At 41.1% G+C, this 18902-nt stretch overlaps 1 protein-coding gene across 1 annotated transcript in view; it reads right to left on the bottom strand.

Annotated features, from left to right (window-relative positions):
* Window positions 1-18902, bottom strand: part of dlg2 (discs, large homolog 2 (Drosophila)) — a 173947-nt gene that overhangs the window by 129073 nt on the left and 25972 nt on the right. Inside the window, exon 3 of the mRNA XM_085364216.1 lies at window positions 2463-2599. Coding sequence (XP_085220342.1) covers window positions 2463-2599 — 137 coding nt within the window. The remainder of the gene's footprint in view (window positions 1-2462; window positions 2600-18902) is intronic.

The raw sequence follows: 18902 nt of genomic DNA on the forward strand, positions 1-18902 counted from the left end.
GTCTTCATTTATGTTGGAAGTGATAGCAGAGCTGTACGTTTGATTTTTTTCAGAAATCTCTCCGTCAGAACATGCTATATCATGCTTAGGTAACTAGTGAAACTAGCGAGCTAACTTCCGCTAGCTTCCTGCTAACTTCTAACTCCGTTAAATGTAATAACTTTTGTTTCCATGGATGCCTGGAAGTTAAACTTTATAGTTACACCTGGTAAAGCAGCAATGCTGATCGTTTTATTAAAGATGAAAGAATTTAGACAGTTTTTAACTCTAAGTGATGCTGCAGTGTTGTTTGACCTGAAGCATATGGAGTTTAGGACCCAGATTACTCCCAGATTTAAGAGCATCTTAGTCCGACAAATATGACAATAACAACGGCCGCTTGCATGTTCTGCAAAAAATGTGCTTTGTTGTGTATCTGACGGACAAACACCAAACCAGTTCCACATCACTGAAGTTGCACCATTTTTACAAACCAATTCTGGTTCATCTGTTTCACTCAACAATCGGCCATGTGCGTATGAAAACAAAGGCACTGCGCATGCGCGTTTTACTCCCATTCTATCGCGATATTTCATTTTCCTATCGTTGCCTAACATTATACCGGTATTACCGTGAACGGTATAATGTGGCCCAGCCCTACTGACAGGGACTAGAAAGAGAGAGTAGATTTCTCCTGTTTTGGCTTCCCTTCATTGGCTTCCTGTTAAATCCAGAATTCAAAATCCTGTTCCTCACACAGCCTGGTTCTGGCATCTTCCTGTTAAAAGGGAGTTTTTCCTTCCCATTATCGCCTAAGTGCTTGCTCATAAGGGGCTATATGGTTGTTGGGTTTTTCTCTGTATGTATTATTGTAGGGTCTACCTTACAATATAAAACATTATATAAATAAAATCAAATTGAATTAACATTACAGGGTGCTATATAAAATGCACAAACAACTGAAGGAGGAGCATATGAATCCTGCTTCCAGGTCCAAACTACTCGTGGAGATATCATCTGAATTTCAGGAGCGGGACCACTCCTCCTTCACGCCCCCTCCGGCTTCAGCCTATAAAATCCCCCCTTCTCCAATACCTGCTGTTCTCCCTAGCGAGCTAACTTCCTGCTAACTTCTAACTTTGTTAAATTTAATAAATCCTGTTCTCATGGATACCTGGATGTTAAACTTAATTGTTACACCTGGTAAAGCAGCAACACTGATGATTTTATTACAGATGAAAGAATTTAGACAGTTTGTAACTCTCAGTGATGCCACAGTGTTCGTTTGACTTTGGGACCTGAAGGGGAGTTTGGACCTGGAAACGGCTAATGTCGTCAGACTTAAAGACCAGATTGTCACAGACATAGTATAAAAGATTGACATAGCTTCCACAGTTTGGCCAATCAGTGGTGTCACTCAATGAGTCATAAAAGCCTCTCCTTCACGAAAATCAAAATCACCATTTTTGAAACTTTGCAACGAGAGAAATAACTACACAAAGAACAATACGCTGGTCTCTGAGTCTGACAAAAAGCTGTACACAGACCATTGCCTTCACGTGCTCCTTTGTTATAGTGTTGTGTTGCATATAAATTACATCGCAATAACATGTAAAGACTCTGGGCCATTTTGTTATAATGACCCAATGCACACTAGGTGGTATTGAATTGTAATGGAAAATGACGTAGTCGAGTTGAGCTGAGTAGGTACTAGTGGAAAAGGGCTAATTGAAGTCTATGGGAAACAGGCCTCTGTGCTGAACCTGTAAACACTTCCCAGCTGAGTTTACAGGCTGTCTCTCATTTTAGGTCATACTAAATACAACATTACGTTCGCTGTGTAAATTTTGGTCATTTGTGTGTGAGAAAGGAGGGTGCAGGGTGTGTCCAGTTTCTCAGTCAGATGCACCCCTCCCTCATCGCGTCCAATTTCAAAACACCAAGATGCCTGCAGCAATGGGTTTTCACAAACCAGTGGATGTCAAGGTAGCTATATCCATTTTCGATACTTTCAGTGGTCAAAGTAACTTATCTAGAAAGCTAAACAACACTTTTTACACCGAGTAGTCATGCCTTTACTTACATACAGTATGGTGCAAATGGTGCAGGTGCTAAAAAATACCCCATGTTCTCCTCAACACATTTGCTCACACTTTGCAGGGTACTTGAATTAAGGTATAGTTCCAGTAAAGCACAACAAATATAGAATTAGCAGCTCAGATTATCACATTCAGCTGAATAGCACACTGATTGTCAAGAGTCAGATTCAGATGACTGATCACCAGAAACTACATCTCCCTACACCTGCTCATGGCTCTCTTAAAAGGGTTTTTATCCCCACACTCAGCATGCTATTGCTGTTAATGCTTCACCGCTCAGCCTTTGTCTGTTTTACTTTCCAAAAGGCTTTAGCAGGCAGACACCCTTGTCATAAAAAGGTAATTCACTATCTATAGGGCTGATACAGTGTGTCAGACACTCACCTGCTCTACTGGACAGGTAGAGTTTGGTACAGAAAGACTTTTCTCCCACTTGTCCGCCATGTGGTTGAGTTCCTCTAGCTTTTGCTTGGAGCTTTTCTGTGTGTTTAATAGAGTCACTTCATAGAACCCCTGGATATCTGTGAACATACACATGTTAAATGATGTAGGGGCTGTTGACAGTTGATTGGCTTAAGTGGATGGTAGATATGTCAAATGGTGAATGGGCTGATTCTTATACAGCACTTTTCTACTCTCCCGGAGCACTCAAAGATCTTTACACAGCCTCATTCACCCATTATTCACACCATTAATACAAACAGTTCTTTTTCTAAGTGCTTTCTATCTGACATTCTCACACATGGATCCACGTGGATGGATGCATCAGAGAGCAAGTTGAGGTCAACAAACAACCTTTAGTCCGCAGCTTGGACCTTTCTGTCAGAGCTGCAGACTAAAGGTTGTTTTTGGTAGTGTTTGAGTGTTAATAAAATTATCTTTAAAACTGCAAAACCCAGGAAGAAAATGTCCACAGAAAATATGTGGTCTTATCTGACCGGGCAGGTAGCTGCACTTGTGCAAATATATCCTGGTATTTTGCATGAATGTCAGTTTGAGTAACTGCAATACTTTCACTGCATTCTGTAGCTATGAACTGAACATCTGTTAGGTTGTCTTTACAACATATAATATAAAGCATTTGCATTTTGTGACTCAAGTGAACTTTTTAATATTCGGTTAAAGTGTAAGTAAGTAAAATTGATTTATATAGCACTTTCCACAGATAGAAATCACAATGTGCTTCACAATAAAACAATAAAACCAGAAATATAAATAAAATAATATGAAACAATGAAAAGCTTGTTTGTATAGAAATGTCAGCTGCTTTTCAAAGGAGTCAGTCTAGACAGCGTAAAGACAATGGAAGAGAGTTCCACAGCCTTGGTGCCTGAAAAACCCGATCCCGATGAGTGTTTTTATTTTCAAAGTGCAGGAACATTTTTTGAATGGCCAGCCATGTTTTACTAAAGAATCAAAGCCGTGGCAAGTGATCTGGCACTATGGCCTTTTACATTTACATTTAAATGGATATTAATAAAAAGAATGCATTAGTATTCACAACCAGACACTAAATAATGTTTCTGCCCCAATCATGTAACAATGTTTCCATGCATTTCTGTATTTAGAAATAATAAATCAACTTTTTTAGCCCATTAAGAAATTAATGGACTAAAAACTTTCTAGATGTATATTTTGAAATACACTAAGAACAGTCACAGTTCAATTTTTTATCATTCAAATTAAAGCAGGCTTTTACAGAAGCAGATGAATGCAGGGAAATTTATGCAAATCCCCCAAAGCTCTTGAAATAGTGTGGTGAGTAAATGTGTAAGTCTCTATGAACCAGTTATTATTTGTCACTCAATTATTTTGAGAGAATCAAGATTCAGAAATATACTGTATGTCAACTATGCATGTGTTAGGGTTTGTTAGGGTTTTCAGACATTTAAAGAATGTGTTTTTTGTGTGTACCTCAATGTTAATTCAACAAGTTCTGAGATAAACGCTCTCCTTCATATAATCCAGTGCATTTCAAAACTATCCACTGTTACCATGGTAACAGAACATTGTAACATGTTATTCATTTAACCTCCTAAGACCCGAACTCTTCCACGGCAGCATTTTTAATTTCCTTTTGGGCTGATTGGGACCTGATAAATGTAAAAACAAAGAATTACGTGATTTTTTTTTTTTTTTACCTAATTTTTGTTCTAAGAAAAATGAGAGCCACATCTGAGGATATTCGTTTAAAATTTTGATAGAACAGTAGCAGTATAATGTCCTCGTAAGTGGATATCAGACCCTTGTGGAGCAACATTGAGTATTTTGGTCTAAATAACCCAAAATGTGATGTCCCCATATGTGGACGCCAGGTCCTAGTAGGTTAAAAAAGCAACCACAGCCTCAGTTTTACCAAAAGTAGCAAAAATAACTCACACATGCAGTGAAACCTCCCGGTTCTCCCCTCATGTTGCAGCACTGCTGTCTCATGAAACAGTGTTGCTGTGCTGCGAGAGGACCAGATGCCAAGCTAACAGCATGCCTAATCCTCAGACACAGAAGCTCCCTGTTCTCTTCAATACAATGACCTTACACCCCACATAGCTGATTTCTAATTCAGCTCTCATCTGAATAATGCTCATAACGCATTTAGCAGTTCTTTTCAACTCTCCCGTTAATGCTCAAACCTACATTTTTTCAAATGGCTAAGTGTAAAAATTGCATCACTAAATGACTGGCACAAGACTGTCTAAGAGTTATTTAAAATGGAAAAGATTACCATCTCTAACAGATTTCAAACAAATTTGTTGAGATTTGGGATAAATGGAAACATTACATTTTGTCAAGACGATCTATATGGTTGTGATGATGAATTGGTTCTTGTGGGGGGAGTTGGCAGACAGTACCAGAAGAAGATGCTTTAAGTGCATGTGATTATGCATAGCAGATGTTGACAGATGTTTTATATCTCTGCCTCTGCTGATTTGACTTTTTGCAAACATTACATATTACTTTGGTTTTGTCTGCAGCACTGAGTGTAAAATGCTTCCACACAGAACTTGAGTTTTTTGGCCGGTGGAGGACCAAGAGGTGCTCAGCAGCAGCTACACTCTTTTCTATTTGGTTGCCCAAATCCATGTGGGGAGTTTCAGCTAAGTTAATGAGTGACGGGAAGCTACGCTAAGGTTAACTGGCCTACGTCTTGCTGTCTGCAAAAGACAGAGTAACTTAAACGTACCATATAACTCACACAAGTGCATACAATTCGACACAACTACACAAGCATTGTTTTAACCTTTTTAACCGAGCGTTAACATTACTCTGTCAACAGCCTATTGTCTAAATGACCAAGCTAACAGAGCTCCGTAAACAGAGCGAACATGAGAGACCCGACTGCAGACGTCAATAACGCAGCGTAATGGAAAAATCTCCCGATCTTCGCAAAAGTTATAAACTGCCTCCGGAACCCAGTTAAGGTACAAAAAAAATCTATTCAACAAAAATAATGATGCAGTTCAGTCTTTTTTGGCTCAGCCGAGCCTCTCTGCAGCCAGCTGTGTCAGTCACGTCACTCACTCATCCATGCTCAAATTTTTTTACGTGCGCTCAGAATAGTGGCACAAAAATAACGCCATACATTTGCCGTTAGTAATTTCATAATTCTAGGAATCGTCTAGTTTGCTGACACTGATCATGTTGGCACTCTGCTTGCGTTACAACAACGGTCATTTTTAAATGTTTTTTTATCGTGATGTGTCTGTTTACTGGCCCTGGTTTAAGCGGAGCTGGATTAAGGGCTTCTGTGGGCGACATGACAAAAAATACACATTTTGCATTAGAATATGATTTTTTGTTGGCATCAGAGACTGAAAGTAACAAAGTACAAATACTTCATTACTTAAGTAGAATTTTCTGGTATCTGTACTTTACCGCTGTACTTTTTTGTGCCTACTTTATACTTCTGCTTCTTACATTTTAGCACGAGTATCTGCACTTTGTACTCCCTACATTTTCAAATCAGGGTCATTACACTATACCCCCCCCGCTGCTTTGCAAGATTACTTTAAACTTTTGTACAGTACAAAATACTGTACTTCTTACTTCCACTTGAGTAAAAAGTTGAGTGAATACTTCTACTTTTAGTCGAGTATTTTTAAACAGTGGTATCTAAACTTTAGTAAGGAATGTGTGGACTTTTGACACCTCTGGTTGGCATTTAGTGGTCAGTTTAAAACGTATTTGTTTTTTGCTTGTTATCAAACAAATTCACTTCACTACTTTTCACCTTCAGTAACATCAATGCACATCGTTCCATTCACTGCATATTGCACTTTATTCATGTCTTTCATTCCACCTGCATCAACATTGAAAAGTTCGTCAGAAAGCGATTTATATATTTATAAATACTAATATTCTCTATTCTATGCTCTACTGCTTTTTTATTGCCCAGATTTGAGTTAGCCTTTGTTAAATTGTCTGTTATATGTCAATAGATATGTATGTTACAAAAAACAGAGTGTCTGGTAAATTATGTTTTTTTTAAAGAATTGTCTCCCCAAATCTTTTACATGCCAGAGGATGTTACAATGGGTGGTGCCTGTGTAAACTGTAACTGTATTCAATAAAAAGGCTGCATGGTAGGCTGTTTATTTGAAGGAAACAGGTGAGGAGCGTTCAGCTCCAAGATCCTGGTTCCGACCAGCCTCCCTTGCTAGCAAGTAAAATCGATCAATTGCTGTTCGTCTTGCTTCGTTAACGGGAATAAGTTTCTAAACCAGCAGGGCCTGTGGAGGCGCAGACCCAACATAAAGTTATAAATATGCACTTCTTTTCAGCACTTCTGCAGTCTCTTTGTTGACTTACAAGTTGCTTTTCACATTGTACAGTTCAGTGCATTCATCAGCTAGAAAAAAAGTGTGTTTTCATTAAATATATTTTTATTTCCTATTCACCACATTTCTTGACAGCTCTAGTGATCCATACCATTTTGCCTTTATTATTGAGGATGGCTTGGATGTTTTTGTTAACACGTGCAATCTGATTGTTGGATAAACTGATTACATTCTATACAACTACTTTGAACTTACATGTGGGGGTTTTTCTCTCTTACAGACAAAATGATATGCTCATCATACATCATACGGCGTGGGGATATGGCAAGGCATTTATTGTCATGTCAGCATTCTTCAATGACAAGTCAGCCACCACTATCAGGACTACTGCAATCTCCGAGGAGCCCCGCCTCCCTCCCGCTGCACTCTCCGAGGAGCCCCGCCTCCGTCCCGCTGCACTCTCCGAGGAGCCCCGCCTCCCTCCCGCTGCACTCTCCAAGTATGCCGTTATTTTTGTGCCACTATTCTGAGCGCACGTAAAAAAAAGTTTGCAGGTGCAAGTGTTGTATTTTGAGGAGAAATTTATTTTGAGCCAAGAAAAGCTGAATTTGAGTGAACAAAATTCATTGCTGCGTGCAAAAACTGTATTTCAGTGTTTGCTATTATCCACACACACACAACAGCAGCCCCTCTCGCTCAGTTTTTGCATTTGCGCTTGCTCGCAATGTGTTGCTCGCGCGCTCAACTCTTTCTGTACACCATTATATTTGTGCCACAAAACCAGCCAATCACAGACTTGCAAAAAAATCTGATTGGCTGTTCTGGTCTCCAATCAGCTCGAAATGATGAAATGCAATATCCCAGAATCCATTTCGTCCAAAACTCAAACGAGGCAGTGGCGGAGGACCACAGAGTGGCGGAGTTTGAAATATTACTCTGTCTGGGTCACAAAATAAACTTTTAAGATATTTTCATGCGAGAATGTTTCTGTGTAAACTTCTAATATCTGCTCGATTTATCAAGACATCACATATTTGCATAAGTGCTCTAACGTTTTCGGAGATGCCTGTTAGTAGTGCCTTTTCACTGTGCAATACTTTTTGTTAATATCCAACTGTGTAATAGACTCACAATACTTGAAATGTGCCGTTCCCTTGTATTCTTATTCCTATTTATTCTATTTATCCCTTTTGTATACTCTGTATTTATATATGTGTATATAGAGTATATTTCTGCTCACATTCTGCAACTTCTGTCGGTACATGGCAGCCTCGCTTCTGTCAGTCTGCTCCAGGGCAGCTGTGGCTACAACTGTAGCTGCCTCCACCAGTGTGTGAATGTGAGAGTGAATGGGTGGATGACTGGGTGTGTAAAGCGCTTTGGGGTCCCTAGGGGGGGACTAGTAAAAGCGCTATACAAATACAGGCCATTTACCATTACTGTGCTACTGGAAACTGAATTTCCCGGACGAACCCACCCGAGGGATAAATAAAGTTTCATCTAATCTAATGTAATCTATAGGGCAGTACAGGGCTTTGTATCGACCACTCCGCTGTGATATAATGAGCGGTCACGGTCACGTGGCTTTCCGTTGTCCCGGAGGTCCACCCATTTGTAGTAGTTGGGCAACAGAAGATGCCCGGGACAGTTCAGCCATAACTTTAAACTTCTTCTGCTCATACATGCCTGGGTACGATCTTGTAACCCTAAAGTGGATGCGCAACGAGATATCATAGCGTGGCTCGTTCATCATAGTTTAAACCCCTTGTTTTGCACAAAGGAATACAGCCTCCCGTCTGCAGCTAAACACCCCAATAGCTGTAATAGCTTTAGCCCGGTCGGATTGGGCAGCAAAGGGCTGCTTAAATACCGCAAACTCCTCCACTTGGACCGCTAGCGCTGGCCATAACCATCGCTTGACAGACCCACCACGCCACCATACACATACTTTTTTTTCTTTTTCGAATCTTCGGATCACATGCGTGCCGAACCGTGGAGTGGGATCGGTTCAGATTTCGGATCAACCGTGATCCGTTGCACCACTAGTAATGCGTAAATAGTTATATCAAAATAAGACACACAACTACAACACAGGAAAAGACCCAGGGAAACCGACTTAACGATAAAAACCCTGAAAACCATACATTTCACACCCGAGCCTCAACTCTTGCAGCCCGGTACCAAAAAACTCATGGTACCGGTCCGTGGCCCGGGGGTTGGGAACCGCTGCTGTACAGGAGACACGGCACGAGATTGATTGACAATGGTCTACAGCAATCAGAACGCAGAACACAATGCGCTGTAAAAAAGAAATCCGCGAAACAGCGAGTTCGCGAAAGGTGAACCGTGTTATAGCAAGGGACCACTGTACAATAATTTCCAGTAGCACTGCTGATATATGAAATGGTGAGTTTTGAGGTTGTCTTCAAACAAGTGCATTGTACCAGAAAAAGGTGTTTGAAGGATTAAAAATGTAAAAAGTAATAGATATTTTATATTTATGAAAAAACCTATATGCAGAAAAAGTAGCAAAAGAACATCAAACATGGACACTGTGTATAGTGACCCCCTATGAGCAAGCACTTTGGCACCAGTGGGAAGGAAAAACTCCCTTTTAACAGGAAGAAACCTCCGGCAGAACCAGGCTCAGGGAGGGGCGGGGCCATCTGCTGCGACCGGTTGGGGTGAGAGAAGGAAGACATGATAAAGACATGCTGTGGAAGAGAGACAGAGGTTAATAACAGATATGATTCAATGCAGAGAGGTCTGTTAACACATAGTGAGTGAGAAAGGAGACTGGAAAGGAAAAACTCAATGCATCATGGGAATCCCCCGGCAGCCTATGTCTATTGCAGCATAACTAAGGGAGGATTCAGGGTCACCTGGTCCAGCCCTAACTATATGCTTTAGCAAAAAGGAAAGTTTGAAGCCTAATCTTAAAAGTAGAGATAGTGTCTGTCTCCCGAATCCAAACTGGAAGCTGGTTCCACAGAAGAGGGGCCTGAAAACTGAAGGCTCTCCCTCCCATTCTACTTTTAAATACTCTAGGAACAACAAGTAGGCCTTCAGAGCGAGAGCGAAGTGCTCTAATAGGGTGATATGGTACTACAAGGTCATTAAGATAAGATGGGGCCTGATTATTTAGGACCTTGTATGTGAGGAGCAGGATTTTGAATTCAATTCTGGATTTAACAGGAAGCCAAAACAGGCGAAATATGCTCTCTCTTTCTAGTCCCTGTCAGGACTCTTGCTGCAGCATTTTGGATTAGCTGAAGGCTTTTCAGTGAGTTTTTTGGACATCCTGATAATAATGAATTACAGTCGTCCAGCCTGGAAGTAATAAATGCATGAACTAGTTTTTCAGCGTCACTCTGAGACAGGATATTTCTAATTTTAGAGATGTTGCGCAAATGGAAGAACACAGTCTTACATATTTGTTTAATATGTGCATTGAAGGACATGTCCTGGTCAAAAATAACTCCAAGGTTCCTCACAGCGTTACTGGAGGCCAAGGTAATGCCATCCAGAGTAAGAATCTGGTTAGATACCATATTTCTAGGCTTTTCAGGGCCGAGTACAATAACCTCAGTTTGATCTGAATTAAGAAGCAGAAAGTTAGCGGCCATCCAGGTCTTTATGTCTTTAAGACATTCCTGCAGTTTAACTAATTGGTGTGTGTTATCTGGCTTCATGGACAGATAGAGCTGGGTGTCATCTGCATAGCAGTGTAAATGTATGCTATGTCTTCTAATGATACTGCCTAAGGGAAGCATGTATAATGTAAACAGAATTGGTCCTAGCACTGAACCCTGTGGAACTCCATAATTAACCTCAGTGTGTGAAGAGGACTCTCCATTTACATGCACAAACTGGAGTCTATTAGATAGATATGATACAAACCACTGCAGTGCAGTACCTGTAATACCTACAGCATGTTCTAATCGCTCTAATAGGATATTATGGTCGACAGTATCCAACGCTGCACTGAGGTCTAGCAGGACAAGCACAGAGATGAGTCCACTGTCAGAGGCCATAAGAAGATCATTTGTAACCTTCACTAAAGCTGTTTCTGTGCTGTGATGAGCTCTGAAACCTGACTGAAACTCTTCAAATAAGCCATTCCTCTGCAGATGATCTGTTAGCTGTTTGACAACTACTCTTTCAAGGATTTTTGATATGAAAGGAAGGTTGGAGATTGGCCTATAATTAGCTAAGACTGCTGGGTCTAGAGATGGCTTTTTGAGTAAAGGTTTAACTACAGCTAGCTTGAAGGCCTGTGGTACATAGCCAATCATTAGAGACAGGTTGATCATGGGGCGACCGTGGCTCAGGGGGTTGGGAATCGCATCTGTAACCGGAAGGTCGCCGGTTCGATCCCTGGGCTCTCTGTCCTGGTCGTTGTGTCACTTTACCCTACTTGCCTACTGGTGTTGGCCAGAGGGGCCGATGGCGCGATATGGCAGCCTCGCTTCTGTCAGTCTGCCTCAGGGCAGCTGTGGCTAGAACTGTAGCTTGCCTCCACCAGTGTGTGAATGTGCGAGTGAATGAATAGTGGTATTGTAAAGCGCTTTGGGTGCCTAGAAAAGCGCTATATAAATCCAATCCATTATTATCATATTGAAGAATTAATTAATGGCAGGACTTCTTTGAGCAGTTTTGTAGGAATGGGGTCTAAAAGACAGGTTGATGGTTTGGAGGAAGTAATTATTGAAGTTAACTCAGAAAGATCAATTGGAGAAAAAGAGTCTAACTTAACATCAATGGTACTAAGAGTAGCTGTAGATAATATTACATCTGTGGGATGATTACTGGTAATTTTTTCTCTAATGATAAAAAGTTTATTTGTGAAGAAGTTCATGAAGTCATTACTAGTTAATGTTAAAGGGATTGTTGGCTCAAAAGAGCTCTGACTTTTTGTCAGCCTGGCTACAGTGTTGAAGAGAAACCTGGGGTTGTTCTTATTTTCTTCAATCAGTGATGAATAGTAAGATGTTCTGGCTTTGCGGAGGGCTTTCTTATAAAGCAGCAAACTATTTCTCCAGGCTAAATGATGATCCTCTAGATTTGTGACACGCCATTTCCTCTCCAGATTACGAGTCATCTGCTTTAGGGTATGTGTTTGAGAATTATACCACGGAGTCAGGTACTTCTGATTAGAGACCTTAGTTTTCACAGGAGCTACAGTATCCAGAGTCGTACGTAGTGAGGAGGTGAAATTATTAACAAGATAATCGACCTCTGTTGGGGTAGCGTTCAGATAGCTGCTCTGCTCTATGTTGGTACAGGGCATTGAAGATGATAACAGTGGGTGGATTATATTCTTAAACCTAGTTACAGCGCTTTCAGAAAGACATCTACTTTGATAAAGTCTACTCTCCACCGCTGTGTAATCGATTATTGTAAATGTAAATGTTATCAGGAAATGATCAGACAGGAGAGGGTTTTCAGGAAACACTGTTAAATGTTCAGTTTCTATGCCATATGTTAAAACAAGATCTAGAGTGTGATTAAAGTGGTGGGTGGGTTCTTTTACATTTTGAGAGAAACCAATTGAGTCTAATAAGAGATTAAATGCCATGTTGAGGCTGTAATTTTTAGCATCTACATGGATGTTAAAATCACCCACAATAATTATTTTATCTGAGCTCAGAACTAAATTAGATATAAAGTCTGAGAAATCAGACAGAAACTCTGTGTAAGGCCCAGGTGGACGATAGATGATAACAAGTAAGACTGGTTTCTGAGTTTCACAGCTGGGGTGGACAATGTTAAGCATCAGGCTTTCAAATGAATTAAAAGTCTGTCTGGGTCTTTGGTTGATTAATAGGCTGGTGTGAAAAATTGCTGCCACACCACCCCCTCGGCCTGTGCTTTGAGGTTTCTGGTAGTTAGAATGACTCGGGGGTGTTGATTAATTTAAACTAACATAATCATCCTGCTGCAACCAGGTTTCTGTAAGGCAGAGTAAATCAATTTGTTGATCAATTATTAAGTCATGTACTAACAGAGACTTGGAGGAGAGAGACTTGATATTTAATAATCCACATTTCACTGTTTTACTCTTTGGTTCAGATGTGGATACTGTATTGTTCTTTCTTTGTAATTGTTTATGTTTAAGTTGTTTGTTGCTGGTTTTTAGTTTGTTTTAGAAGATTAGATTGTTTTAGTTTGTTTTAGTTTGTTTTGGGTAGCAGGAGGAGAGAAGCTACAGAGAGGCGTGTAAGACTGCAACTCTGCTTCCTGGTCCCAACTCTGGATAGTCATACTTTGGGGGTGCTGCGAGATCGATCAACTTTAGACCAGACAACAAACTACGGAGGCTCCGGAAAAGTGCAATCAAACGATGAGTTTTATTATCACAGGAGAACAACCAACCGTCAGCATACGGATTGTTTTGCTCTGACAAGAATACATTGGGTTCTGGTTTTATAGGATAAAATATCACACCTACGTCAATACAGTTCAAAAATACATGGTGACAGACGGGCAAAAGTTCAACTCGTGCAGACAAGGGTACATCACGTACACTTCTAATAACCATACACTGACATATTACTTCTCTTTTCTACATTACTTGCCTTTTAAGGTAATAACTTCAGGTCTTAGCATCTCTGAGACCTAATAATGGACCCTCGTCATTAATCACTAAGTAGAGTACTTTGCAGCCAGTCTCAAACTGAACCAGAAGACGCTTAGGCCTTCGCTCAGACCTGCTACTAGATTAATATGTGTATCGTAAGCGTGCATGCAATTAACCTGCTATGTTCTCATCTCCCCTCAGCATGTATCATCTGGACACTCTCACCAGTGAAGCTTAAAACCTTCTAGAATGGAATATCAACTCTAACCAAGCACATTTATGCATTGTGTATAAAATGAACTCAACCTATAAAAATAGAAAGGTCAATGTGATGACAGACATATTCAATGCAATATAAACCCTGTAAGAAATATTACTGATAAATGATACTGTGAAACATGTTATTAATACATTCTTCATAAGGCAAATTATATGGTAGCAATAAAAGAATCTCTGAATCCCAACAGGGGGTTTAATAAATTTGTCCATATTTCTAGAAATGAGAGCTGCTCCATCCAAAGTGGGATAGATGCCGTCTCTCCTAACAAGACCAGGTTTCCTCCAGAAGGTTTGCCAATTATCTATGAAGCCCACATCGTTTCTGGGACACCACTCAGACAGCCAGCAATTTAAGGAGAACATGCAGCTAAACATGTCGCTCCTGGTCTGATTGGGGAGGGGACCAGAGAAAACTACAGAGTCCGACATTGTTTTGGCAAAGTTGCACACCGATTCAATATTGATTTTAGTGACCTCCGATTGGCGTAACCGGGTGTCATTACTGCCAACGTGAATTATGATCTTACTGAATTTACATTTACCCTTAGCCAGCAGTTTTAAATTTCCTTCAATGTCGCCTGCTCTGGCCCCTGGAAGACAATTGACTATGGTTGCCGGTGTCTCTAGCTTCACATGTCTGAGAACAGAATCACCAATTACTAGAGTTTGACCCCCGGCGGGTGTGTCGCCGAGTGGGGAAAAACGGTTAGACACATGAACGGGTTGGTGGTGTACCTGGGGCTTCTGTTTAGGACTATGCTGCCTCCTCACCGTCACCCAGCCGCCCTCTTTCCCCAGCTGCTTGGGGTCTGCCGGGGAACAGCTAGCGGGGCCTACGCTATCTTCGGCTGCACCAGCTACAGGGGCCTGGCTAGCTACAGGTGAATGAAGGGTGCGAAGCCGAGTCTCCAATTCAGTAATCCTGGCCTCCAGAGCTGCAAATATGCTACATTTGTTACAGATATAATTACTGCTAAAGGAGGCCGAGGAGTAACTAAACATCTGACACAATGAGCAAGAAAGTGCAGGAGGGACAGGTGAAGTAGCCATGGTGCTAACGAGTCGGCTACGAGCTAAGCTAAGCTAGCGAAACAGTACAGAGACAGTGAGTGAATACTTTGGCTATAAATTAGGTAGTGAGTACACAGAAAGTGTGCTTCGGATGAAGCACGTGAAGATTATACTATGAAAAAGAATGTATTTAAAAGTTGTTAATTTAAATTGCTAAGCAAATAAGCTACTCAGAAACACCACTGTGTTTGAGCAGGAACAGGAAGTGATACTCTACCACAGAGCGAGCGAACACCAAGTGACAGCGCCACAGCTTGGCTTGCCATCACCAGTGTGTGTGAATGGGTGGATGCTTGAATGTAGTGTAAAGCCCTTTGGGGTCCATAGGGACGAAGTAAAGTGCTATACAAATACAGGCAATTTAACTCCAACTTCAAATAGCAATTTTTAGGTATCCTGATCTATATAGTCAAATATTGCATAAAAGCAACATAACCCATTTCTATCACTGTAGATTGATTCACAATTTATGTAGCAATTATCTGACCCTGTTAGTAACTGCAATAAATAGAATAAATATAGCAGTTTTTTTGACCAATCCAAACTGCAAAGTGATGTCGGAGTAACTTCTTTTATAAGTCATTTTTGAACCCCCAACGCCGGGGCCGTGCTCTTCTGGACAGAGATCTCAGGGGCGTCTGTCCCTACGGGCTTCTTTCTCTGCTTGTACCCCACTACTATGTCTTGTTGGTCAGTCAATACCACTTTAACTTGGTCATTCTCAATCACCTTTAGAACCATATCCCATTGTGACCTTTGTACTTCCAGGCCATACTCAGTACAGATCTTCCTGTATGCTGTGCCCTGGCTGCTAGCATCTTCCACCCTGAAGTTATGTGCTTGATTGTCTCAGAGGGATTATGATTAGTGCATCTGTGCTGTCTTCCAGTCCAGATTTGTGCAGCCGCTGGTAGTATGTCTCAATATCAGCAACTTCTTCTGTCTGATGCCAGTACATGCCATGCAGGGGCCTGACCTTTCATGATGGTTCTTCTTGCTTCTTCTTCTTTCTTGGCTATCTGCTGCCTGGATCAATCACTAAGCACATGATCATCTGTGGCCACCTTCCTGATGTATTAATGGATCTTTGTTCTATGGTTCTTATACTCACTAGTTCTCAGCCTCCTTCCTTCCACTTAGCATACAGTCCCAGGAAGCTGGATTTAGGATGAAACCCTCCATGCGTGGTCAGGAGCTTCCAGGTCTTGATGTCAGTGGCTTCTATCTCCTTCTTTGGACAACTTATTATCCCAACAGGGTACCTTTTCTCCTGTGGTGACCTTCAGTAGCTTCGGTAGGTGTTCACTGCCCAGATTTTGTTCTTCCCATTTAACTGACTTCTCAGGACTTGCCTTACTCTCTTCAGGTGTTTGTTGGTGACCAGGAGTGACAAGTTTAGCCGCATGTTCTCCTTAAATTGCTGGCTGTCTGAGTGGTGTCCAAAAAACGATGTGGGCTTCATAGATAATTGGCAAACCTTCTGGAGGAAACCTGATCTTGTTAGGAGAGACGGCATCCATCCCACTTTGGATGGAGCAGCTCTCATTTCTAGAAATATGGACAAATTTATTAAACCCCCCAAAATATGACTATCCAAAGTTGGGACCAGGAAGCAGAGTTGCAGTCTTACACGCCTGAACCAAAGAGTAAAACAGTGAAATGTGGATTATTAAATATCAAGTCTCTCTCCTCCAAGTCTCTGTTAGTACATGACTTAATAATTCCATCCATCCATCCATCCATTCGCTTCCGCTTATCCTTTTCAGGGTCGCGGGGGGCGCTGGAGCCTATCCCAGCTGTCATAGGGCGAGAGGCAGGGTACACCCTGGACAGGTCGCCAGTCTGTCGCAGGGCCAACACACAGGGACAGACAACCATTCGCACTCACATTCACTCGCACATTCACACCTAATGGCAATTTGGATTTTCCAATTAACCTATCCCCACAAGCTGCATGTCTTTGGACAGTGGGAGGAAGCCGGAGTACCCGGAGAGAACCCACACAAACACGGGGAGAACATGCAAACTCCACACAGAAAGACCCCGGCCTGATGGTGGAATTGAACTCAGGACCTTCTTGCTATGCGGCAACAGTGCTAACCACCGTGCCACCGTGCAGCCGACTTAATAATTTATCAACAAATTGATTTACTCTGCCTTACAGAAACCTGGTTGCAGCAGGATGATTATGTTAGTTTAAATGAATCAACACCCCCGAGTCATTCTAACTAGGGCTGAACGATATATCGCATTTGCGATAATATCGCGACATGATCAAGTGCAATTTTCTAACCGCAAAGGCTGCGATTATACTCTGGACATGTCCAAATTCATGGGCTGCATCCTCCTGAGGCCGCATTTGTAGACCGATTACGTCACAGCGACGCGCCGAAGGCTGTCCAAATTACTACCATATCCCAGAATTCATAGCGCGGCCCAGCCAAACTCCAGTTTCCAGCAATGGCGGCCGCTACTAAGTTTTAAAATTACTCATACTAATCTTTCTGGGTCGCAAAATAAACTTTTAACATATTTTCAGGCGAGAAAGTAGTTGTGTAAACATCAAATATCTGCTCGGTTTATCAAGATATCCCATATTTGCAAAAGTGCTTCGACGTTTTCAGAGGCGTCTGCTACCCACCAGCTCGACAGCTAGCCGGGAGCTCGAGGGTTACTGATGCGGCCGAGAACGGCACAACTCCCGGCACATCATTTTCAGATCACTGCGGAGTTTCGCTGCTCGGGTTAAACGTAATATATAAGTCACTTAGACAACCTAAAAATGTTATTGTTGGGCTTTTTTCAGTGTTTTGTTTGTTCGTGAGTAAATCGGTTTGGCTGAGATTAAAGTTATTAGATTAGATAAAATAAAACTTTATTAATCCCCCGGGTGGGTTCCTCCTTGGTTTTCACACAGCTGACTTAACGTCAAACAGAAAACTTATTAAACAGAAGTATGAGACAGTCGAGAATTTACACCAGTGTCTGGTTATATTTTAGATAGCAAGAAGCAGACGGCCGAGTTTAATAAACTCCACCGAGACAGCGGTGACGCTAATCAGAACTAGACCGTCCAATTTCACGCCTTTAAATTTTAAAGGCGTGTTTGTGTGTGTGTTTATACAATTGCTATTATGTTTGCACTTTATGTGTAATGTTACTGACTGCAGAGATCAGTAAGATGTGTGTATTTTTTATTTATTAGTTTTATTTATTTAATATTATTTTTTAATTGAATGACTGTCTAGTAGTTCACAGATGTCGAAAAACTGAGTGTGGTAAAGCCACTGATTTTGTTTATGTATATTTCTGCAATCTGCACATTGTACTGACTTTCATTTTAATGTTTACACCAGGGTTCCTTGTCAGCACTTTATGCTCAGATGTTTGTAAGCTAAAAATAAACTATTGTGTATGTTCAAATATACTGTTGTGATTGAAGAAGTTAAATAAAAATGTCAGTCATCAATTCATGCATCACCTCATGTCATCATAACAGAGGTCTGTCTTCCAGGAAAGAACAGTTTAAAATTAATGTAATATAGTATTGGCCATACTATATGATGTATTGCTTGTCTTTGTTTAATAATACAGAAGACAAAGACCTTAAAAAATAATCGCATATCGCATCACAATCGCAATATTGGGGCAAAAAAATCGCAATTAGATTATTTTCCATAATCGTTCAGCCCTAATTCTAACTACCAGAAACCTCGAAGCACAGGCCGAGGGGGTGGTGTGGCAGCAATTTTTCACACCAGCCTATTAATCAACCAAAGACCCAGACAGACTTTTAATTCATTTGAAAGCCTGATGCTTAGCCTCGTCCACCCCAGCTGTAAAACTCAGAAACCAGTCTTACTTGTTATCATCTATCGTCCACCTGGGCCTTACACAGAGTTTCTGTCTGATTTCTCAGACTTTATATCTAATTTAGTTCTGAGCTCAGATAAAATAATTATTGTGGGTGATTTTAACATCCATGTAGATGCTAAAAATTACAGCCTCAACATGGCATTTAATCTCTTATTAGACTCAATTGGCTTCTCTCAAAATGTAAAAGAACCCACCCACCACTTTAATCACACTCTAGACCTTGTTTTAACATATGGCATAGAA

Source organism: Diplotaxodon limnothrissa, linkage group LG10 (genome assembly GCF_057381915.1).
Source record: "Diplotaxodon limnothrissa isolate DT_005_m linkage group LG10, D_limnothrissa_male_GT1.1, whole genome shotgun sequence".
NCBI classification, from domain to species: domain Eukaryota; kingdom Metazoa; phylum Chordata; class Actinopteri; order Cichliformes; family Cichlidae; genus Diplotaxodon; species Diplotaxodon limnothrissa.